General features: G+C 39.7%; 1 protein-coding gene across 4 annotated transcripts in view; it reads right to left on the reverse strand.

Moving 5' to 3' along the window:
- The window catches only part of CD96 (CD96 molecule), a 114,521-nt gene that overhangs the window by 81,511 nt on the left and 9,160 nt on the right, over positions 1 to 23,850 (reverse strand). For 2 of the 4 annotated variants that reach the window (XM_058731472.1, XM_058731474.1), the window contains exons 3-4: positions 11,840 to 11,964; positions 2,166 to 2,373 (exon numbers count right to left, since the gene is read on the reverse strand). In XM_058731472.1, coding sequence (XP_058587455.1) covers positions 2,166 to 2,373; positions 11,840 to 11,964 — 333 coding nt within the window. Of the gene's footprint in view, positions 1 to 2,165; positions 2,377 to 11,839; positions 11,965 to 23,850 lie in introns of all 4 variants that reach the window. The other 2 variants (XM_058731475.1, XM_058731473.1) reach the window with 1 other exon arrangement.

Here is a 23,850-nt window from a genome sequence, read left to right on the forward strand (position 1 = left end):
CAAGATAGACCCGAAATCACTAATGCGAGGAGGGGTATTCTGGCCATTCTGACCTCATATTAGCAACAGATACCATTGGAATGAAGGACCTGAAAGAAAGAACAGTTACTAAAAGTTGCAGGGGTGCTACAGAGACATTCCTTTTGAGGCTCAGGACAATCAGGTTTAAGGGCTTAGAAGGGGGCAGGAGCGAACTTGGGATAGCAGGTGGTGCCCTGCTAAGGAAAGTAAAGTCAAGAAGATCAGTGAGAGGAGAGCAAGAAGTAGCAAGGAGCCAGGGAAGCTTCTGGCCCCTGCACTGTTACAGATGGAGGTGTTATTCAGGACGAAGAAATAAAGTGGATTTAGGGCAACCACGCTGCAGTGGGTCTGTGCTACACTTGGGTATTTATTTTGAAGTTTCAAGTTTTTATTTTTGGTTTGCCCTATTTGAGGAATCACCGAGGACTGCTGAGTGGTTTCGGAATAAGACATGTATTATACTTCCATGCCAGGGCCACTAGGATATATACTTTGTGGCACACACAAAGAGTCTAAGGACTGGATGAGACAGGCCAAGCACAGCCTGGCTGGCCCATTTGCTAAAGGGGAAAGAAAGGAAGCAGGGAAAATCGAATGAACAGGCAGGCAGAATCTCCTATTTTTAAGCATCGACTGAGAGGAGATCAAAGAAGAAACAGAGACGTAGAGACAGAGAGGTGTAGACAGAGACAGGGTGATAAGAGTAAGATGTGAAAGATCAAAAAGCATTCAAGACTAAGACGGAAGTCTCTGCCACAGAGAGATAGAGGGTGTGGTTTAAGTGTTGACAAGGCAGTTAGATCAAGTTGGGGTGCAATAACCCTTGGTCAAACCGGACATGGTTTGCCCAGCTTAGAATCGACACGTGTTTTCACATCCTGGAGAGCTGCCTTCATTGATTTGCCTAAAGTCAGGCCAGATGAGTCAGTTTTGTGTTTGTTCGAAGACAGTCACGCCCCAGTAAGTGAGCCGACAGCGATATCGATGAAAGAAATGAACAGTCTTTCCCACCTCTTCACAGAGCACTGTTCAGGCTCCATAAGCAACATGATCATTAGGGGTGATCAATTATCTCTTAGACCATCCACAAGGAGAGATGGAAAGAAGGGGAGGGAAGGAAAGGGAGCCAGAGAGAGAGAGAGACATAAGAATATCTACAAGAGACTTCCAACTACATAAATCTTGGCTGTAGCTGCCTCCATCTTTATGAACTACAGTCTTTGTATTTCCCTCAAAATACTGAATTCTCTGATCTCTATTAATAATGCCGTAAGATTCTAAGTGAAAACAAAGATTATTCATTTGTCTGGTCATTCAGAGAACTGAGGGAAAATCTAGTAGCTCGTGTGCTCAGGTTTTGTGAGGTTATTTTCTCTCCGGTTCCCTCATTTGCAAAAACAATTAATGGCTCATCCACATCACTGCTTTTCTCTTTGCCTTCACTTAAAAATGACTTGGTAAAAAACACAGTTCTTGGGGACAAAGATGAAAACGATCCAAAGCCAGGGGTTTGGATTTTATATTTACTAATATTGCCTGGCTTCACTGAGCAAAATAGAATTTTCACATTTTCCGCAAATTTGCTCCCCGCAGAGCCTATGAAACTTGAGTGGGCCATCGTGGATATTTCCGCTCCACACTTCAGTGGATGCAGGGACAGAGGGCCATCCTGCAGGCTCCTTCACTGAGGAGCTGGCCCTGCTGTGGGTGGGGGGACTCCTGCAGTTTCTCTGGAGCTGTGTTTATCGTTTTCCTTTTCTCACACTGTCCCTATTCTGCCTCACTCCAGCAAGCAACCAAGACAATCAGACAACTCAGTAATTACATTTTGGCAGCTATAATTAAAGAGATTCCCAGTATTCTCAGGAAACATTAAAGTTGTAAATAAGGAGTAGTCACCAGGAGACTGGCCACTCTATGGCTTTCAGTGTGATTTTATTCTATTAACTCAATCCTCATTCTTTAACTCCCTACCCTTATTCTCACCCCTAACGTGAATGCCAGTATCAAGGGCAACAGAGCTCTAGAATAGCTACCCTGCGGGGCTGCTCTCCAGAGACCGGGGCACTTTCTCTGTAGGAGAGAACAAAGCAGGAAAAATGGACAGGAGGACGGCAGGGAGTCCAGAGAACGGAAGCTCTTACCAAAAACCTTGACTGTGGTGGAGTTCCTCAAGGTTTTACCAGGTCTGACCATAACGTGGCAGGAGAACTTCCGGCCGTCATCGTGGATTTGGATTGGAGAGAGGTAGAGTTTATAGTCTGTACCTAGCTTGACTCTGTCTTTAAATAGTGTGGAATTGCTGATGGAGTGACCTTGGGTGATACATGCTTCCTGAGTTCCGTTATCTTCCTGCTGAAAGAAATATTCCCGGTTACTCAGCACTCAATCGTGTCAGCTCCAGACTAGATGTTCACATGCATTAATTCATTTATATCTTGTAAAAAATACAGGTGATGGATGAAGAAGTGAAATTAAGAGATATTTGCTATGTTACTAGAGAAAAGATCATTACACTTGACTTTCAATGACTAGAGTCGCCCTCTCCTAACAAGAATAGAAACTTGATGTTCCTCTGACTAGAACTTCCCCTTCATAACTTTCCATAAGGTGCATATCAGCAGTGGGATTTGGAGGGCACAGCACTGGGGGCTAATGAAAAATCATAATTCTTATTTCAAGTTCAAGAATCTATTTTTTTAAGTTTATTTATTTTGAGAGAGAAAGCACACAGGCGGGAAAGGGACAGAGAGAGAGAGAGAGAGAGAGAGAGAGAGAGAGAGAGAGAGAGAGAATCCCAAGCAGGCTTTGCACTGCTAGTGCAGAGTCTGATGTGGGGTTTAAACCCATAAACCGTGAGATCATGACCTGAGCTGAAGTCAAGAGCCGGACGATTAACTGACTGAACCACCCAGGTGCCCCAAAGTTCAAGAATCCTAATGCTAAGATGTGCTGTATCCGTTTTGCTAATTAAATCTTCATCTGGACTGGATGATTATGGTTGTCCTCCCTTCCACCTTTCCTTTGGAAAAGGTCTCATTTTAGCTCCCCATGGGGTCAGGACCAGGATGAAGTAAAGAGGCTCTTAGCATCACTCTCAGGACCCTATCAGTGCAGGGTGGGTATCTGAGAGTAAGTGCCTTCTTAAATTTTGTGCCCTGGGCACTTTCTTGCCTCCTTCCCTCTGACTAGTCATGGTCCTTGCCCTTCTCTTTTTTATTTCTATGCTATCTTCATAGAGGACACATAAAGGGTAGACTCTGAATATTAATTAAAATTCCACAAATCAGAGTTTATTTGAAGCACTTGGTTCTTCTATTCCATATCCGTTCGTGCATTTATAAAGGAAAGCTCCTATTCTTCTTGCCATACCCAGAATTTCCATGGACAAGATCGCTGGGCAATCATCGTGCTGGTCAGTGTCGGTAAATGTGCTAAGGGTTGGTGACGAGGGGACGCTTGAGGGGCACAAGGGTAGAGGAAGGGTTATGATCTCATTCTTCTATAAATAACTGAACATTCTCAGTTGAGTTGCTTTGAAAACATTCTGACACACCAAGTTTCTCCTCTGCAGATTCTACCTCAGTTGTTCTGGGATGAAACTCAGGCTGTAACATTTTTTAAAAGGTCCTCATGGGGCGCCTGAGTGGCTTGGTCAGTTAAGCGTCCAACTTCAGCTCAGGTCATGATCTCACGGTCCGTGAGTTCAAGCCCCACGTCGGGCTCTGTGCTGACAGCTCAGAGCCTGGAGCCTGTTTCAGATTCTGTGTCTCCCTCTCTCTCTGTTCCTCCCCTGTTCATGCTCTGTCTCTCTGTCTCAAAAATAAATAAATGTTAAAAAAAAAATTATAAAAAAAAAAAAAAAGGTCCTCAAAGGATCCAGGTCTGAGAACCACTGGTCTAACTCTAAACAACAGATTAATCAATCATTATGTGCAGAGATCAGGGGAAACGGAGAGAACTGAGATGAACAGCAATGCATTTGGTGGAGAAGTCACGAAATAATGAAAACAAAGATCTGTCACTTGGAACCTCTGGTTTAAATCTGTCAAAAAAAAAAAAACACCAAAAAACAAAAAAAACAACACAACTATACATATTCAGAGTAGAAGAAACAGAAGCTAGGAGAGTCAGAGAATTCAAGTATGATCTGGGAGCAGAAACAGCGGAAACATGAAGGCAGACTTTATTTAAATAGTTTATATAAATATTTCCAGAATATACTTAGTAGAAACTCTTATGTAAGACACCATTCTTTAGGTGACATGGGCTAAGATTGCTATCAGCTTTACATACAGATACATAGACAGTACTGTTTGTAAACAGTGATGCCCTGCTCCAGACTTACCCTGAAACAATGTACATACCTTTGACCCCACAATAAGAAAGGACCTAGGAGTCTGTGCTACTATCTTCCTAGTGAAGAAGCATATAGAAAATTAAAAGGAGACAGCTTACATTCTGGAGACAGGGCCCAAAAAGGAGCCCTCTGCCTTGGGTGGTGACAGAAGAAAATGGACGCGGTTCACTCAATGGCTGCAGATCTGGAGGCCAATAATTAAGGAAGCAGGCTCCCCCTGCAGGTCTGCACACTGAGCTAACTTCTATAGCTCTTGCTTCACTCACAGGTTCTCTTTTTGTGAGGATCTTCAGAGCTCAAAATGCTTTTTGGCCACTTAGTAAATGTCTCCCCATTGGGAACATTTCCATCTGTTACTTTGTAGTGGGAAGAAAGGCAGTCAGAAGCTGAGGTTGGAAACTAGGGAGACAAAAGCTGTTTTTCCATTATTGTGTTGCTGGGTGTGGCCGGCCAGGGTAGTTTAACTGCTGGAGGAGTTATAAAGGGGGCCCAGGCAAGAATCTGCAGGGAATGGCTGCCTTCACCCAGCAAATGAGAGAAGAGGTGAGGGAAAAAGGAGCCCAGGCAGACAATGACATGTCTGGAGCTGGAAGAGGGGAAACTAATACTAATAATATGCTACAACCACTATTAAAGTTTTATATTCTTATTAATCATAGCTTAAATTTATTTAACACACACTATGCTTTAGACATTGTGCAAAGTTCTTTCGAGTCTTTTTTTTTTTTTTTTTTTTGATGTTTATTTTGGAGAGAGAGAGAGAGATAGAGCCCAAGCAGGGGAGGGGCAAAGAGAAAGGGGACAAAGAATCCGAAGCAGGCTCCAGGCTCTGATCTGTCAGCACAGAGCCCGATGTGGGGCTCGAACTCGCAAACCATGAGATCATGACCTGAGCTGAAGTCGGATGCTTAACCGACTGAGCGACCCAGGCGCCCCTTTTGAGTCTTATTTATTTCTATGACAATCTGGAATAAACTAAGGTTGAGTAATTTGCTCAAAGGTCAAACAAAGCAAGAAGGTGCTTAAGTCAGGGCATCAAAAAGCAGAGATGCACAGGTCCAGGGAAGTTAAACCTCAGAGACAACACGTACTAATAAAAACCAAACAATCACAAAACAATAAAAAGAACTTTTTGTTTTGTTTTGTTTTTTCGTTTTTGAGTATGTGGAATGAAAAATTTAAAAGAAATTCCAGGAAGCCAGAGGCCTTTATATACATTGTAGATTACAGAGGTGTGGACAATTTGTTGAGTGAAGAAGCTGTTTCATAATATAGTGATCTACCTTTGGTGATAGGGGTCAGAGAGTATACCTCTGATCTTACCTAATAATGATCTTAGGTAACCTTGTCGGCTGAAAACATACTGGTAAGAGGTCTTGTACAGAATCTTTATTCTTGCCTGTTTTTTTTTTTCTTCTTTTCTTTTTTTTCAAAGAAAAAAATTGGATAATGTGTAAAGGTGTTTTTTGTTTGTTTCTTTGTTTGTTTGTTTTTTGTTTTTTGAGAGAGACAGAGGCAGGGCAAGCAGGGAAGGGCCAGATAGAGAGGGAGACAGAATCCCAAGCGCACTCTGCGCAGGCAGCTTGAACCCACAAAACCATGAGATCATGACCTGAGCTGAAACAAGAGTTGGACGCTTAACTGTCTGAGCCACCCAGGCACCCTCCCCCCTGCCTTTTTAAAAAGTTTTGTTAATTTAGATAACTTTTAAAAATATTAATAAATATTTCGTTTTTAAATTTTTTTTTCGATGTTTATTTTTGAGAGAGAGAGACACAGTGTGAGCATGGGAGGGGTAGAGAGAGGGGGAAACACAGAATCCGAAGCAGGCTCCAGGCTCTGAGCTGTCAGCACAGAGCCCGACACGGGGCTCGAACTCACGAACCACAAGATCATGACCTGAGCTGAAGTTGGATGCTTAGCTGACTGAGCCACCCAGGCACCCCTAAAATATTAATAAATATTTCTAAAACCTAATGGGATTCTCACATTGGAGGAGCCATATGATTTAATGAAGAGTACAGACTGAATTAGCATACATACAGTATACCATGCTTGTCCTGACCCTCAGTAGATACTCAAGTAATACAGACTATCTTCCAGCCTCACTGATGATCAGTCTGTACTTCATGAGCATCCACTATCTGCAAGGCTAAACTGAAGCATTATAGAGAGTCATAAAATGGATCCTTTAAAGATTATCTTGCAATATGTACTGAGTATAGGTACTATGCTAAGCTGTTCAGTTGTATCATTTACAACCTCACAATACCAGCATAAAGTCAATACTGTAATCATCCCCTTTTACAGATGAAGAAGTAAAACTTAGTTTAGGCCACATATCCAAAGTCGTACTGAATTCTGAGACAAAAGGAAAAACGTGTGCACCTGTAGGCACTTCTCAAATATTCTCCCATATTTTGACCGAGTGGAAAAATTAATTTAAAAAATCCACAATTAAAAAAATGTTTTATGACCGTGTAAAGTGGTGGCCATGGGGGACATGATGCCATGAAGTCCCAGAAACCACAGGCTAATTGGAAAATACTACTCCTTGGACAGCATACCAGGGTCTCAAAACAGACAAACAACGGCTTATGCTTATTTGAAATTTTGATATTTTATTCATCATGCATTCTCTCTAAGTTTTGATTTTATTTATTTACTTAAAAATTATTTTAATGTTTATTTTTGAGAGAGAGACAGACAGAGCATGAGTGGGGAAGGAGCAGAGAGAGAAGAGGGACAGAATCTGAAGCAGGCTGCAGGCTCCAGGCTCTGAGCTATCAGCACAGAGCCCGATGTGGGGCTCAAACCCACGAATCATGAGATCGTGACCTGAGCCGAAGTCAGACACTTAACCAACTGAGCCACCCAGGTGCCCCTCTAAGTTTTGATTTTAAAAAATATTTCATTAAAATATGTACCTTAATTACTGATTTTGGGGGGCAGTCCCTTAAAATTTGCATCTAAGGAGAGGACCTTGCTCACCTCACTCTAATCCTAGCTCCTATGTCACACAGCTAGTAAATGGCAAGAGCCAGGATTTTGAAAACAATTTCCTTCCAAAAGTCATGCTGTTAATGACTGCGATATTCAGCCTCATAAGAGTAGTAGAACAAACAGTCCTTGCCTTTTCTGCTTACAGTCTATTTGAGAAGAACAAATTCACGAGAAAAAAAAAATCAGGACCCACAGAAGAGAAATAAATGGATAATTACATTTTGGACAGGAGTTGGGAAAAATAATTAGGGTGATGAGGGTTGGGCAGGGTAGTACTGAACCATGAAAAACTCTTCCTGTGTCCCTTCATGACCTTAATAACAAGCCTTAAAATGATTTGTGGGTGCTTTCCTGTTTTTGTACTATAATCAGAATTTCCAATGCAGAAAAGAGGCATTGGTACTATTTGATTTAGTGATATTACCTCATCTCTGGGCTGGCCTGAGCTCCAGGTCAGACCGGTCTGTGAGGACCATACCACATGGCAGGCATTGAGCTATAGTATAGAGCTCATTCGATAAATTCTGTTAATTTTATCGATTGTTACTTCTTTATCTCCAAACTGCTTCTTATCTTCACACTTCCTCCATTTATTTTCCATCCAGTGAGTGCTGTCAAAGCAGGCTGCTTGCAAAGCTCCCCACGTCCACTTTTGTAGAGCACCAGAACAATATTTTTCCTGTCATTGCAATTGGTTGTCAGTTCTTTGTGGGTTGGCTACCACTTTATTTCTGATTATGGTGAAGACAATTGGGGTCAGCAGCTATCAGGTAGAAGGTGACAGTTTCATTTTCTGAATAGCAAGGCTTCCCACAGGCATGGAAAGCTGACATTGTTTATAATGCCAGTCCGCTCTTTGTTTAAACATAAACCATTGCAAATACTAAAGAAGAGTATATGGAAAAGATGCATTTATAGAGATGTAAAGAAACATAAGCATCTAGGTTTTAGTCATGTGCTTTTATCACTAATATTGAACTATTTGAACCTGATAGAGTCCTCTCCTTTTTTTCCTGATGTTTAGGAGAAAAATCATGGGTCTCTCCTTCTTCACAAACTTTAGAAACAAACATTCCCTCAGCACCTCTCTACACCCCCACTACCAACTTGTACTCACGGGTCCCAGATCTTGGTATAGTACACGTCTGAGGTTTGCTGGCCAACTGTTCTTTAATTATCCAGCTCACATATAATCTAAGAAGTTTTCCAGGTCCATTTGCTCAGAATCAAACCATTCTCCCTCTATGCTGCCATTTTTTTACATTTTTACCGACGCTGTATTTCATAGCAGGAAATATATTTGATGTCGTTTTGTATCCCTGCAGGACCTAACACTCAAAACAGATTCACAGATGTTTGCAGGATTGAATTGAAATTTATACTGTAGGAAATCAGGGTGATACTTTGGAATGAAAACAGAATATTAGACTCTATTTAGAAGCTCCCGGAATAAGCCTGAAGGATTTCCCAGATGACCATACCCTTGTGCCCCAGGACATAAACTGGAAAAACGGCTACTTGTCCCTTATCTACCAACTGCATTCCCTCTAAACATAAACATCCTATGACTTCTTATTCATCATCCCATCATATACGGAAACCCTCAGTGCCCGCTGACAGATTAACCCTTTGTGTTTATTTGATGACCACTCACGCTACATCAATGTTGGATACGCTATTTGCATCTGATGCCTTTCTACTTCAGTCTACTCACCACCCTGGAATGTAACTTCTCCAAATGCTAAGAAACCACTCCATGGACACATTTAATACAGCCATTGCATGGGGTCAGGTACACAGAGAAAATCATTTTTTAAATGATAACTGAGAATCCCAGTGATAACCCTTGTCATGAGGGTCCTAACAGAATTAATTAGATTTTATAAAATTCCACACAGAAGAGATGACTTTTGTTTTTCAGTGACCTCGACTACAATAATCGTAGTTTATAAAATCGTTTCCAGGGCTTGGTGCAGCCTCTGAAGTGGGAGCATTTTGCAGCTTCCTGGAGCGACTGAGTTCAGTCCAGTAGGTTCCTACACTCTTTACTTTGTCTTCACCACCTGCACTCTTGAACCTTTTTCTAAATTCCACATTATAGCATGTTTTAAAAAACAATTGTCTTATTAGGACTATTATTGCTCATTTAACAAAAGGTTAAGAGATGATTATTGCTCATTTAATAAGAGATTAAATACTGGGGGTGGGGGGTGGTATTTATGTCCTCTGCAGACCTGTCACAGTCATGACTTGAAAAGCTGTCCTAATATGAGGACATTAGATGATTTCATATCAGGCTTGCTGAACCCCACAGATGCCAACACTGTGGAGCACAGATGTAAACTAGAGGAGTAAATAGATTTTGACATTTAAAGAGGGAATGCACAGTAGGAATTTCATCAGCACATTTGCCAATACAATGTTCCCTTTGAAGAGAGATTTCTTCAAATCAAAAAGATCCCTCAAGTTGTCTGCATCATGGTGCATCCTTCAAAGTGACAGCATGGCTTGAGGTTCTAGAAGTTTAAGATCGCCTCGCTGTGTGACCTTAGGTGCCCTCTCTCTGTCCCTCATTTATCCTGAAGGTCCTGGCAGGATGCAAAGATAAGGTCTGCATAGTCTTCTTCATTTCTTTGAAGGAAACTGCTAGATAGAAGTTGTCTTCTCAGTTATCTGGTGATTGGTATGTAATGAGCTGCTCATTAACCATTTGAACAGCCAGCGTGAATTTAGTGACCATCAGTTTAACAGGAGTCCAATGAATAGGACTATGAGGGAAAGGGACAAAGAGAAACAGAGAAATGGATCCGTTCAATTATTTATTCTCTATTGAGGGCCTGTGTTCTAAGTACTAATTAGATGCTACGGAGTTTTGAAATGAGGGGCACAGCTTTTTGCTCTGGAGAAGCTCAGTTGACACTTGCTTGGAAAAACAGATGACCCACCCTTTAGGTAAGATAAGAACACTATAGATCAACTTACTCGCCAGCATAAATCTCTACAGTCAAGCTTTGTTAAAGTATATTATTATTGATTGCGATTAAACTTGATTATTCCCATTGATAGTGAATTTGTGATAATTACAGTGGAATTCTTGCCCACTGGTGGGAAACAGGAATAGCGCAAGCAAGGTGTAGATAGTACACTTCCATTGCTGTAACGTTTAGTATAGCCAGTTCCTGCCCTCTTGAGACCATTTCCACTTTTCAACTTTTTTCTGCGATTGTTTGTTAAGACCAATTGAATTATTCTAATGATACGTGTAATGGTAGGAAGACTTGCATTTTAGAAACCAAACCTTATAAAGGGAGGAAAAAAGTGTTTTCTGATGGATGACAAAGAGACGCCGTAGCTCTCAGAAGATTTTGAGAAAGTTATTTCCGAACATTTTTTTCTTTTCATCTTGACTATTCAAAAAATATCTAGACAGTGAAAGCTGTTTGCTGTTTGCATCCGTAGTTTGCATTTTAAGGCCTCCTTGCAAGTCTATTATTTTGGGTTTGGCACATCCTCAGAGAAATCTTTGCATAGGAAGGGTCTAGTTTCCAAGATAGTCCATAAAAATGTAGGTAACTTATAATATGCATTATAATTTATGCAGATACAGTATTTTATAAATTGTATCAGCCATTACATCCATGGAGATCTAGGAGTTCCGCAAAAATTTTTAAAACCTGTGTTTGATGACAATCTAAAAATTAATCATATTTTGGATCATCTAAAGAAATACCCGATTAGGTGATTCTCAAAACTGTGTTTATGGTTATCTTTATTTTATTTTATTTTTTATGTGTATTAATTTTTGAGAAAGAGTATGATTGGGGAGGGGCAGAGAGACCCATGCGCATGCACACCCACACCCACACCCACACAGAGGATCCAAGCAGGCTTTCTGACAGCACAATGCCCGATGGGAGGTTCAAACTCATGAACCATGAGATCATGACCTGAGCTGACGCTCAACTGACTGAGCCACCCAGGTACCCCTTCTGCCTATATCTTATAAGCATTAGAGTTTGTCTTTCCCGATCTAAAGAAATGCTGTGTATTCCCCAGGATGCAGCAGCAAGGGTTCTAGGAAAAGGGGTTTCTCCCTCTGTACGTGTTGTTTATAAAACAAGTATTTGTGAGAAGGGGTTTCTGCTGGATGTGGCTCCTCTCCAGGGCACCATCATACTCTTGCCTCTCTGTAATCATGGTTTGGTATATAGCTTGAAATAGAAACTAACCTTTAGGAACTAATTTTTAAATTACTGTATTCATAGACCTGGAGGCTTGCTGAGTTAGAAGGAATCTTAGTGCCCTCCCTTCCCTCCCCCGCCAGTCCCCCACCTTCCACATAATGCCTGCTTTTCCTCCTGTGTGCTTCCTTCCCTATTATTACTTGTTATTCATTTTTATTTCATTAATATTTAAAGATCATTGCAGTTATTCACTGAAAAGGGCAACACTTACCACCAACCATGCAAAGGTGAACTCAGACGAAATTTCTGAGGAGATATTTTGAAAGCATGGTATTTCCAGAGTCTGATTTATCTGTACTTCTATTAAATGGCTGCTTCTCCGTTCATCCTGTGTAACTATAACAAAACATAGGTGGCAAAGACACGAACATGCGATTGGTTTCTGAAATGCTTTTTTATGAGAGAAACAGGAACAGTTTTACTATAGAGACTTATCCACCCTCAGGGCACACCTGTGACAAGGCAAAACCCCACTAAGGTCCTCATTGTCTAAATAGAACCACTGAGAGTCACTGAAAATTTTCAGGAAACTACTCTTAAAGAATCCAACTCACAATCTGAAATGTTCCTCTGCTTTAGCCCCAAAGTTTGTGCTTTAGGTTTCAGATCATACTTTCTTGATCAGTCAGAATGTAAAACTTTATAACCTGACCTCGAACTGTCTTTTTAAAAATCCGAATAGATGTAATTTTTTTAAGAGATGTTTTCGGTCCATGGCAAAATGGAGTGAAAAGTACAGAGAGTTCCCATTGTCCCCCATGCGTGCACAATGTTCCCAGCTATTAGCACCCTTAACCACAGTGGTACATTTGTGACAACGGATAAAACTACATTGAGATATCATGATCACCCCCAAGTCTATAGTTTACTTACATTAGAATTCACTATTGGAGTTGTACATTCTATGGGTTTTGATGACTGTCTAATGACAAGTATTCACCATAGCAGTGTCACACAGAATAGTTTCACTGCCCTAAAATTCCTCTGTGCTCCACCTATTCGTCCCTCCTTCCTGCCAAACTCTGACATCCACTGATCTTTTTACCGCCTTCATGTCTAGTTGTCCTTTTAGACCTTATAAACCTTCCTCCAAAGAGCGGATGATATAGAAAAATACACGAGGAAACTCTAAAGAAGCATTGTTAATGGATTTTCATTTTTAACGTAATTTGAGATAAATGTCAGTTTCATAGCCTCTCTTTGGGAAAGTGTAGACACATTTGTAACTGAACTACAGTAAGATCAAAAAACAATTGATAAATGGAAAGAACTCTATCATACTAATATCCTGAAAATATTATTGTTTCCATGTCTATACAAATCTTGTTTATATGTATATGTTTTCTCATATTTTGCAATCCTCTTAACTAATAAATGTTACTTAAAATGTTTTGCATGATTGTATTTTTACTTCAAATGTTTTGCACGATTCTTAAACAATTTGTAGCTAAAATTTTCAGAGACTTTATGTCATTCTGTCACTTATATACACCATCATTTGTTCTGTCATTTCCAACACATTGGATCATGTATTCTTTCAGTGTGGGGTTTTAAGCTATTATAATCTATATAGCAAGGATCATCCTTATACTAATAGCTTTCCCCTGACCATTCAGCTTCTTAAGATAAATTTCCAGAAGTATAATTAATGGATCATGGGGTATAAGCACTCTCATTATTATCAACAGCCTATTTTTTTTTAAGTGGGGTATTTCTCAGTTTGGAATGTTATGTCTACCCTTAGAACTCGGTGATATTCCAATCTCTCAGCAATGGTAGCTATCCTGTTTACTGATAATTCTTTCCTCCTCCCTTCCTAAACTGAAACCTGGCCTTCCCATTAGGGCACAACTTCCTTGTATCATTCTCAAATAGTGGTTGTTTATTTTCTTGTACCCTTATTTCTTCAAGATTAGGAGATGGGATCGCTGCTGTCCTTGTTCTTCATCACTGCTTCCAAACATTATTCCAACCCCATAATTAAAAAAAAAAAGCCTGTCCTTTATGGTGAAAACAATTTAGCTATAACACTACTTCCAAATGGATTTATTTGTATACCACCACCAAAATTGTTTGCCAGGATTGCACATCATTGCTACTATTTAATTTTATTCTTAAAATTACTATAAATGTTTTTTTCTGTAATTATTGTACTTACATAAATTTATTTTAAACAGAGAGTGAACTAGGCACTAATATCTAATTTAGAACTAGGCACTAATACTAATGAAATTCACTTGATATGTTAGTTATATTTTAATGTGCCTTACCCAAATATATAAGTATTAAACTTTTGTGAAGTTCATCCAGATTCTGGGAAGTTGGCAATGCAACTGACCTAACTTTTTTAATATCCCTGAAGCTGCCTATAAAAACTGACAAGGTAACTAGAGTAGCAAACGTAAAAACATACAGGCTGTATCTCTAGGGACACCAATTAACAACATATTCCCATTAACAGGTGGGGACAAATCACTGAACCACTGTGGTATCAGCAACTGAGCAGAAAGAAACAGAGGAAAATTGACTGGGCTTCCGACGCCCCTCAGAACTAGGGAATTCCCCTCCAAAAGCAACAGATAATCACTAGAAAGACATGTGGACTAATCTGAGAATAACAGCAGAAATGGAGCAAGGGGCTTGCAGGCACTAGATTACCCATGCCTTCGAGGGAAACAAGGAAAAGCTTGTCAGCACCGGGACAGAGGGTGCTTTTCAGACATATCCCTCCACTGAGAAGAATCCCCTGGGAGTAGAATCCAAATTAAACCGGACGGTCCAATAGGAGAAAGCAAACAGGCAATTTAGATAAAAGTGAGGGATAGGAGGAGAGGAAGTATATCTCAGAAAGTACAATGGAATATTATTTCCCTTGAAAATAACAGAAGATATGGCTCTAGAGACACTGAACGCCCCAGAAAAGCTAGCCTGGCCCACCCTTCCATGGAAAAAATCGGCACCTTAAGCGCGAGCAATAGGAAAAGGATGGGATAGAATCACAGGTAAAGATACTACAAAAAAAGAGAGAAAAGGGAACAACAGAACGTCCCCACAACAATGACAGCATATAAGACAAAGATAACTTCAAAATAAATAAAAACTATACCCTAATAATTGCAAATGAGATAAAAGAGATAAGAAAAGTGATACGAGCTGTGAAAAATTTTAGCCAGACTGGTAAATGAATCAACTGGAGAGAAGGAAGCATAGCAGAGATAGGTGAGAGAATTCAGGAAAGAGCTGGAAATAACTTATTTTAGAAGTTAAGAGCAAACCACAAGAAAAACAAGGACATATTAGCCCAAAAGCTAATGCAGTGAAAGAAAGTTAAAAATTGAATAAAGGGTGAGGCGACTGGGTGGCTCAGTCAGTTAAGCATCCGGCTTCGGCTCATGTCATGATCTGGTGGTTTGTGAGTTTGACCCCTGCGTTGGGCTCTGTGCTAACAGCTCAGAGCCTGGAGCCTGCTTCGGATTCTGTGTCTCCTCTCTCTGACCCTCCCATGCTCCTGCTCTTCTCTCTCTGTCTCTCAAATAAACATTAATTTTTTTTTAAAATTGAATAAAGGGCAATTTTAAAGTAAATTAATAAATAATACATTTTAAAATAAAAGAAAAAAGATAAGCAAAGAAGATTAAAAGCATGTATAATAGAAGACACTGAATGACATAAGCAGTAGGCAGACAAAAATACTAAAAAATTATAATTCAAGTATAATCTCTTAAAGCATAATGATTAGAAAATACATATTGAAAGATTACACTGCAAAAGTAGGAAAATAGGCTCATAATAGACATTAAGCACATTATTATAATGGTACTTTTTAAAAGTCAGTTATGGGGAAAGAAAATAGGATTATTATTAGCTTCTGACAGCAACTCTTTATGCCAGAAAATAATGTAGCACCATATTCAATATACTCAGGAAAGAAAATGTGAGCTAGGGATTTTATATTCAGCAAAATTAGCCTTTTAACATAAAGACTACATAAAACCTGTTGATGTCACGTGTAAGAACTCAGGGAATATTGCTCCCATGAGCACTTCCTGCGGATTCTCCAATAGAATGCACTTTGGACTCAAGAGGCATTTACATAAAAGCTGGGGTGACTTGAATCTATGTCTACTTTTAGCACTAAAAACAAATCATTGCTATAAGGAAGAGAGCAGTAATGCATATATATATTTTAAAACAAAGAAAAGGTAAGTATCAAAAATGGGGCAAGGCTTGGATTGAGGTTCTGGTGGCTGAAAACATGTATAAAACTGAGCATATGTATTAAAACCACCATTTCAGGACCAAAGGAAAACATGCCATTGAGAAGCATTTCTTCTTGAAGAATTGCTAGAAGTTCAGTAAAAATAGCAGGAGTCTTTAGCCTTCTTGCCTGCGGATCCTTCTATCCCCTTGCCCAGCATGGCCAGTGAGAAAGTAATTTTCGCATTTTGGAGTTGGCTACAACAAACAGCAGCTTTTCTTCCAGAAGGGGCAGACTTAAGTTAGGTCTGAGCGTAAAGATCGTACGCTTTGTTAGTTAACAGGCACACACCTGGTAGGAAACAGAAAAACTGCAGCTTGGTTAGCTTGGGTTTGCAAATTCCATTTGGGATGGGTAGTAGCCCAGAGAGACATTTAACATGGAGATTCTGGAAATTAGGGAGTCATAGAAGAGCTGAAAGCAGTTGTCTACCCATCCTGGGCTGCCTGGGAAAATGCACAGGTGAGCGAAGAGACTTCAGAGAGCCTACTGGAAAATAAAAGCCAAAGGAGACCCCATTACTATCTGCAACTTTGAATGCACCCTGTAACCACCCCTCTGCCCCTACCCAACATTTATATGTACAGGTGGAAGCCTGGTGGGCTGGAGGAATTTGAGCACAATTTTTGTCAAATTCATTGATGGACCAACCAAAGGACTTTGTCAATGCAAGGCAACTCTGTGGAAACCAAACTAAAGGCATAAGAATTATAATAAAAACTTGAGCAGGGATATCAAGAGGAAACCGATTTTATAATTTAAATATGGATAGTTACCAAAATTAAAAAAAAAACACTTAAAAAACTTCACCAGATACGGAGTTCTCCCATTATTATTATTATTACTTTAATGTATAGTTTTCAACAAAAAAGAAGACACATGAAGAAAAAAGAAAAGTGTGATCTCTATTCAGGAAAAAAAGCAGCTGGTTGAAACTGATTCTGAATAGGTAGTACATTGGATTTAACAGACATTAAAGCAGCTCTTATAAGTATGCTCGTAGGATTAAAACAAAATATGATGAAAATGAGTCAATAAATAGGGAATCTTAGTGGAGAAATAGAAAACTACCAAATGAACCAAATAATTATTCTAGAGTTGAAATGTCAATAACAAAAATGATGAAAATTTTACTTGGGATTCTCAACAGCCAATTTGAGATGGCAGAAGAAAGAATCCGTATATTTGAGAGGCACCTGGGTGGCTCAGTTGGTTAAGTGTCCGACTCCTGATCTCGGTTCAGGTCATGATCTCGCAGTTCATGGGTTTGAGCCCCACGTCTGGTTCTGCGCTGACAGCATGGAGCCTGCTTGGGATTCTGTCTCCCTCTCTCTGTCCCTCCCTCACTTGCTCTCTATCTCTCTCTCAGTATAAATAAAAATAAACATAAAAAAAATCTGTGTATTTGAACATTGATTAATATCAGTGATCTAATCTGAAGAACAGAGGGAAGGAGGATTGAAGGAGAAGGAGCTTCAGAGCCATAGAGGACAGTATAAAGTGTCCAATATGTATGCCGCGTGAGTCATAGAGAGATGAAAGAGAGTGGGACAGGACAAATATTTGAAGAAAAAATGGCCAAAAACTTCATATTTGACTTAAAAACTTTCCTCCAAATTATCTACACTTTCAGGAACTTTAAAACTCGAAAAAGGTAAACTCAAAGAGACACCCACCTAGGCATATTATACTCAAACCGCTGGAAGCCAGAAACAAAGAGGAAATTATGCAAGCCGCAATTGAAATCACTAAGAAAAACAAAACAAAACAAAACAAAGCTATCGCACGCAGAGACCAATAAAACAATTAATGGCTCACTTCTCACCAGAAACAAAGGAGATCAGAAGACATATTCAAAATGTTGAAAGAAAAAACAGCCCACTAAGAACGCTACATTCAGTGAAATTATCCTTTGAAATTAAAATGGAAAAAAACAAACAAACAAAAAAACACAAGATTCCTTGCAAGTAGATTGTCTTATGTGAAATTCTAAAGTAAGTTCTTTAGGCTGACAGGAAATGATACCAAACAGTAACTTCACTCCATGAGATGGAATGAAGACCATTGGAAATGGTAAGTATGTGTATGTGTGTGTGTGTGTGTGTGTGTGTGTGTGTGTGTGTATGGAGAGAGAGAGAGAGAGAGAGAGAGAGAGAGAAAGAGAGAGCGTGAGCAGCGGAGGGGCAGAGAGAGAGGGAGACGCAGAATCCAAAGATAGACTCCAGGCTCTGAGCTGTCAGCACAAAGCCCGACCTGGGGCTCAAACTCATGAACCACGAGATGGTGACCCAAACCGAAGTCAGACACTCACCTGACCAAGCCACCCAGGCGCCCCAGAACATGAAATTTTTTAAACCATTAATTGTTGCACTGTTCTGTTGGGTTTATCTTCGACAATAATAACAAAAGGAAGAGATAATATTGGAGGAAGTTGCAAAAAGAGAGAAAGCAAGAGAGAAACATAGAAACAGACACAAGAATGACCCTGACATTGAAGTTATCCAACAAGAATATTAAAATAACTCTTTAATATATTCAAGAATAAAGAAAAAGATGAAGAAAGTAAATGAAAAGATGGGCAATCTCATCAAAGAATTAAAAATCTACTCAAAACAATAACTAAAATATAGTATCAGAAATTAAGAACTAATTTGATTGGGTTGAAAACTTACTGGACATCACGAAAAATAAGATTTGTGAAATGCAATATAGGTCAATAGAAAAATTCTAAGCTGCAGAAAGGAAAAACAATAAATAGGAAAAAAGCATTAGAGATATATAAAAATATAAACTTGGGCACATTTTTTTAATACTAGATACCTAGCATCACAAATTTAAATGATAGTAAAAATCCACGCAAGTGTTAGAAGTAACATGAATGAATTTGTATGTAATATGAGAATGGGGAAACTTTTTCCATAAAAGTAAGAATTAAGCTGATTTGGAAACAATATCACAAGCAAGGAAAGATAGTTGACAAACTCGGAAAATATTTGCAACTTACATCACAAAGGATTAAATAGATTTTATATACGGGACTCTCGTAACAAAAATAAGGATAATAATGGGCTGGAATTCATCAATATGTTTAAATTCATATGAATTCATAATACTTAACACAGAATACTTCTTGGTCACCTTGTAAGAATGCTAGTGAACCAACTCATTTTTAAATTTGATAAATAAAAGGAAAGAATCAAGTATCTGTTCTGCTTTTCTTATACAATCTGTACATCCAATAAACAGCTGATTTGTGAGAGGAAATTTCTCTATAAGAAGACTTCATCCAAAAAACGAAAGAAGGATAGGATTAGAGCATAACTATTTATCAACCCATAATGAATTAATGGATCTAGGCAATACTTATCAGTGGCTGTTAACATCACACAACTAGACATTATGTGCCTCTGATGTAACTGTGCAACATCATCTATAAAGTTTTTGTGCCAAAAACAAAAAATAAAAACACAAATAGTGTGATCAAATCTCTATACCTAACTAGTGAAAGAGGGACATGGAGATACCATGGGACATAAGAGTAAAATCCAGGCTGTGGGTAATTTTACAGGATAAAGAGTCAAATTTACTTAACAAATATATTGGAAAAGAAAAATAATAAATATAAAATAATCTTCAGATTAAAAGACATTTTTCAAATGATTCCCAATACTTTATGTGATTTATGTGAATCCTAATTTAAACAACCAAAATGTAAAAATAACAACTATGAGGCCAACTGGATATTTAATGGTCTTAAGAACTTACCAGTTATTTTTAATTCTGGTAGTGGTATCATGGCTTTATTTTATATATATATGTATATATATATTACAACATATATATCTTTTAAAGACTCATTCTAAAATAAGATTTTGGGGCACCTGGGTGGCTCAGTTGGTTGAGCATCTGACTCTTGATTCTGGCTCAGGTCATGATCTCACGGTTCTTAGGTTCAAGCCCCACGTCAGGCTCTGCACTGAAAGCATGGAGCCTGCTTGGAATTCTCTTTCTCCCTCTTTCTGTGCCCCTCCCTCTCTCTCCCTCTCTCAAAATAAATAAATAAACATTAAAAAAAATAAATAAATACTATACCTTGGATTTTCCTTAATCTGGGAGGTGGCAGTTGCTAAGGGTTTAAATGAAACAAGATTGTCTGTGAGTTAATAATTGTTGAAGTTGCATGTTCAGTACATGGGAACTCATTATACTATTCTATATAATTTTGCATGTTTGAAATTTTCCACAATTAGAAGTTTTAAAATTTTTTGATGAATCATCTGAAATCATCATGAGTACTGCCAGCTACATATAACACACTTTGAGAAAAACTAAATAATCCCTCTTTCCCCAAATTCACTGCTATTATCCTCTAATTCAGGAAATGTAAAACTGTGTCCTGTGGGCTGACTCTGGTGGCTGTTTTTGTAAATAAAGTTCTACTAGAACACGGCCAGGCCCATTTACTCACGTATTGTCTATAGGTGCCGTCATGCTATGGCAGAGTTGAACAATTCTGACAGGGCTATAGGGACAAAGCCTACAATATTTACTATCTGGTTCTTCAAGCTTGTCAACGCCCACTCAAATGTCCCAATCATCATCCATTATTCCTTGAAGATGCTGGTATCCGGATTTCAACACCCTTAGCCAGCCTAACCCCTTATATAATCCTGAGTGGTTTCAGTTACAGTGCCGTTGTCCTATCCGTTACCTGGCCTCTCAGTCCTGCCACTGCTACCTCCGCTGTCCCTACTCCACTTGTGCCATCCACTCCCCTGATCACATCTGGACCTTTTCTGCCATACGTATTTGCTCCACCTACAAACTCACTAAGTCAAACTTGCAAACACCCCTGCTAGTCGTTCTGTGCAACTAACTTCATCTCAACTGTTCTCTCTCCTCATTGAGTCTTTAAAAAATTTTTTTTCAACGTTTTTTATTTATTTTTGGGACAGAGAGAGACAGAGCATGAACGGGGGAGGTGCAGAGAGAGGGAGACACGGAATCGGAAACAGGCTCCAGGCTCCGAGCCATCAGCCCAGAGCCTGACGCGGGGCTCGAACTCACAGACCGCGAGATCGTGACCTGGCTGAAGTCGGACGCTTAACCGACTGCGCCACCCAGGCGCCCCTCCTCATTGAGTCTTTTAATGAATTGATCTCTACTTTCTCCCAGTCCATCAGCTTTATTTCGTTTCCCTCATTATTGAGCTAAAATTCTATAGCCCATAATTTCAGCAATATTCTTGCTAATATCCCAAATCCCTTGGTTTGTCTCCCTTCCCCACTAATATACAAGAAATCCAACAATAGTGAATTACTACTATCTACTTTTTTTTTAATGTTTACTTATTTATTTATTTAAAAATTTTTTAACGTTAACGTTTACTTATTTTTGAGACAGAGAGAGACAGAGTGGGGGAGGGGCAGAGAGAGAGAGGGAGACACAGAATCAGAAGCAGGCTCCAGGCTCTGAGCTGTCAGCCCCGAGCCCGACACGGGGGTTCAAACTCATGAACCACGAGGTCATGACCTGAGCCGAAGTCAGCCGCTTAACCGACTGAGCCACCCGGGCACCCCAGTTACTCATTTATTTTAACAGAGAGAGATTGAGTGCTCACACAAGCAGGGGAGGGGCAGAGAGAGACAGAGAGAGAGAGAGAGAGAATCCTAAGTAGGCTCCATGCTGTTACGACTCAAGGGCTCAAACCCATGAACTGCAAGATCATGACCTGAGCTGAAATCAAGAGTCAGATGCTTAACCAACTGAGCCATCCAGACACCCCTCTCCAATGATCTACTGTTGAATGCCCAGACCCAAGCAGCCAAACACTTGTCTTCACTACAATTTGTTACCATATTCAACTGAATGTTCAACCCTGACCAAAAATCCAAATACATTTACCTTGTGAACTCATTTTCCCTGTTCATAGATGGTATTTCAAACTCTCTCCAATCTCTTTCTGAAGCCTCCTCCCTCTCTCTACCTGAAGGTGACTTTGTTTCCTATTTTAGAGAAAATAGACGAGGGCAACGCCCTCCTCAAATGCACTTATCCCAATTTCCTTCCCTTCTGTTACAGTTTTTAAAACCAGTCCCTTTTTCCAATTTCTGGGTAGCTGTAGTACTATTATAAATCCCACTGCTCCTATATTCTCCGAAACCTTAGTTTACTTATTGTACTTTCTCTATGGTGTATTTAACTACTCTCTTTCAACTTTGACTGGGCTTTGAAGCTTAGTCAAGCATCTTGAATTAATTAAAACCACCACCACTAACGCCACAACGCCAATGACAACCCTCATTTGGGCACGCATGCCCTTCTTCTGATCACTAACAAACTTCTTACAAGTTGTGTCAACATTTGTTGTCTCTGCCTCTTTGCCTCCTACTCACTCCTCTGCTCCCCACAGCCCGACTTCCATCTCTCTTCTATGCCACAAAAACAGCTTCTGTTAAGGTGATCAATACCATCCTGTTTCTAAATACAATCCAATAACCACGCTGTCCTCTCAGAAACATCAGAATTGACAGCCTCTCCTTTCATGAAATGTTATCATTCTCGGTTTTTATGAGCCAACTCCTCTCCTGATTTTACTGCTGCCTCTTCAGCCATTCTTCTGGAACCTTTAAAGATGTATCTTTCTCCGTCTCTCACTGTGGACTCTGCTGAAGGGCCACATTGCTTTTCTCCCTCGAATTTCTCTGCCTAAATGATTTCTTTCATTCCCCAAACTTCAGTTAGCACACACTCATATGCCTCACCAATTTGTATCTTCAACTTAAACCTTTCTTCTAGAACAGGAATTCTATTTATCTATCTATCTATCTATCTATCTATCATCTATTTCCTCGAGATTTCCTGAATGTGTCAACTTCATGTCTAACTCAACATGTACAAAATCAAACTCAAAGCAATCTCTGCACAATCTGATTGTCTTCTAGTTTTTCCTAACACAGTGAGTAATTCCCCCATTTTTTCTGTTCCACATACTTGAAACAAAAAGCATCTCCTGACAATGCTTTTTATTCCTCATTCCACATGTACAATCCAACACCAAATCCTGCGGGGTGAATATCCTAAACTTACTTCTTTTTTTTAAATGTGTTTTTTAAAAAAAATGTTTACTTATTTTGAGAGAGAGAGAGCAAGGGGGGCAGGGACAGAGAGGGAGGGAGAGAGAGAGTCCCAAGCAGGCTCCACACTATCAGCACAGAGTCCCACACTGGGCTCAACCTCATGAACTGGGCTCAACGATATCTGAACTGAGCAGATATCGAGCAAGAATTGGACACTTAACTGACTGAGCCATCCAGGCGCCCCTCCTAAATATACTTCTAATTTGAACATTCCTCCCCATGTACCTCACTGCCACTCTACTCAATTACTAGCATCTCTCACTTAGATTTCTGCCCTGTCTTTTAACTGCTCTACATTATCCTCTGTATCTTTTTTCAATAAATTCTCTATACGTTTGCCACAATTAAAAAAACAAAATCAGGGGCGCCTGTGTGGCTCAGTCGGTTAAGCGGCTGACTTCGGCTCAGGTCATGATCTCGTGGTCCGTGAGTTCGAGCCCCGCGTCGGGCTCTGTGCTGACAGCTCAGAGACTGGAGCCTGTTTCAGATTCTGTGTCTCCCTCTCTCTGACCCTCCCCCGTTCATGCTCTGTCTCTCTCTGTCTCAAAAATAAATAAACGTTAAAAAAAAAATTAAAAAAAAATCAAAACCACCATCTATCAGTTAGTTTCCACAGCTCTTAGGATAAAGATAAAACCTGACTGGACCTCTCAATCTCTCTAGCCTCATCTTCAACTGCTTCCCTTTCAATCCCTATGCTCAAGACATAATACCTTTTAAAATCCCCCACAATTGCACTATCTCCTTACTACCAGAGTCTTTATACATCCCATTTTCTGTAAAGCTGTGTTCCCCACATTGACCTGGTTAACTATGGCTCAAGCA

This window comes from Neofelis nebulosa, chromosome 5 (genome assembly GCF_028018385.1).
Source record: "Neofelis nebulosa isolate mNeoNeb1 chromosome 5, mNeoNeb1.pri, whole genome shotgun sequence".
NCBI classification, from domain to species: Eukaryota; Metazoa; Chordata; class Mammalia; order Carnivora; family Felidae; genus Neofelis; species Neofelis nebulosa.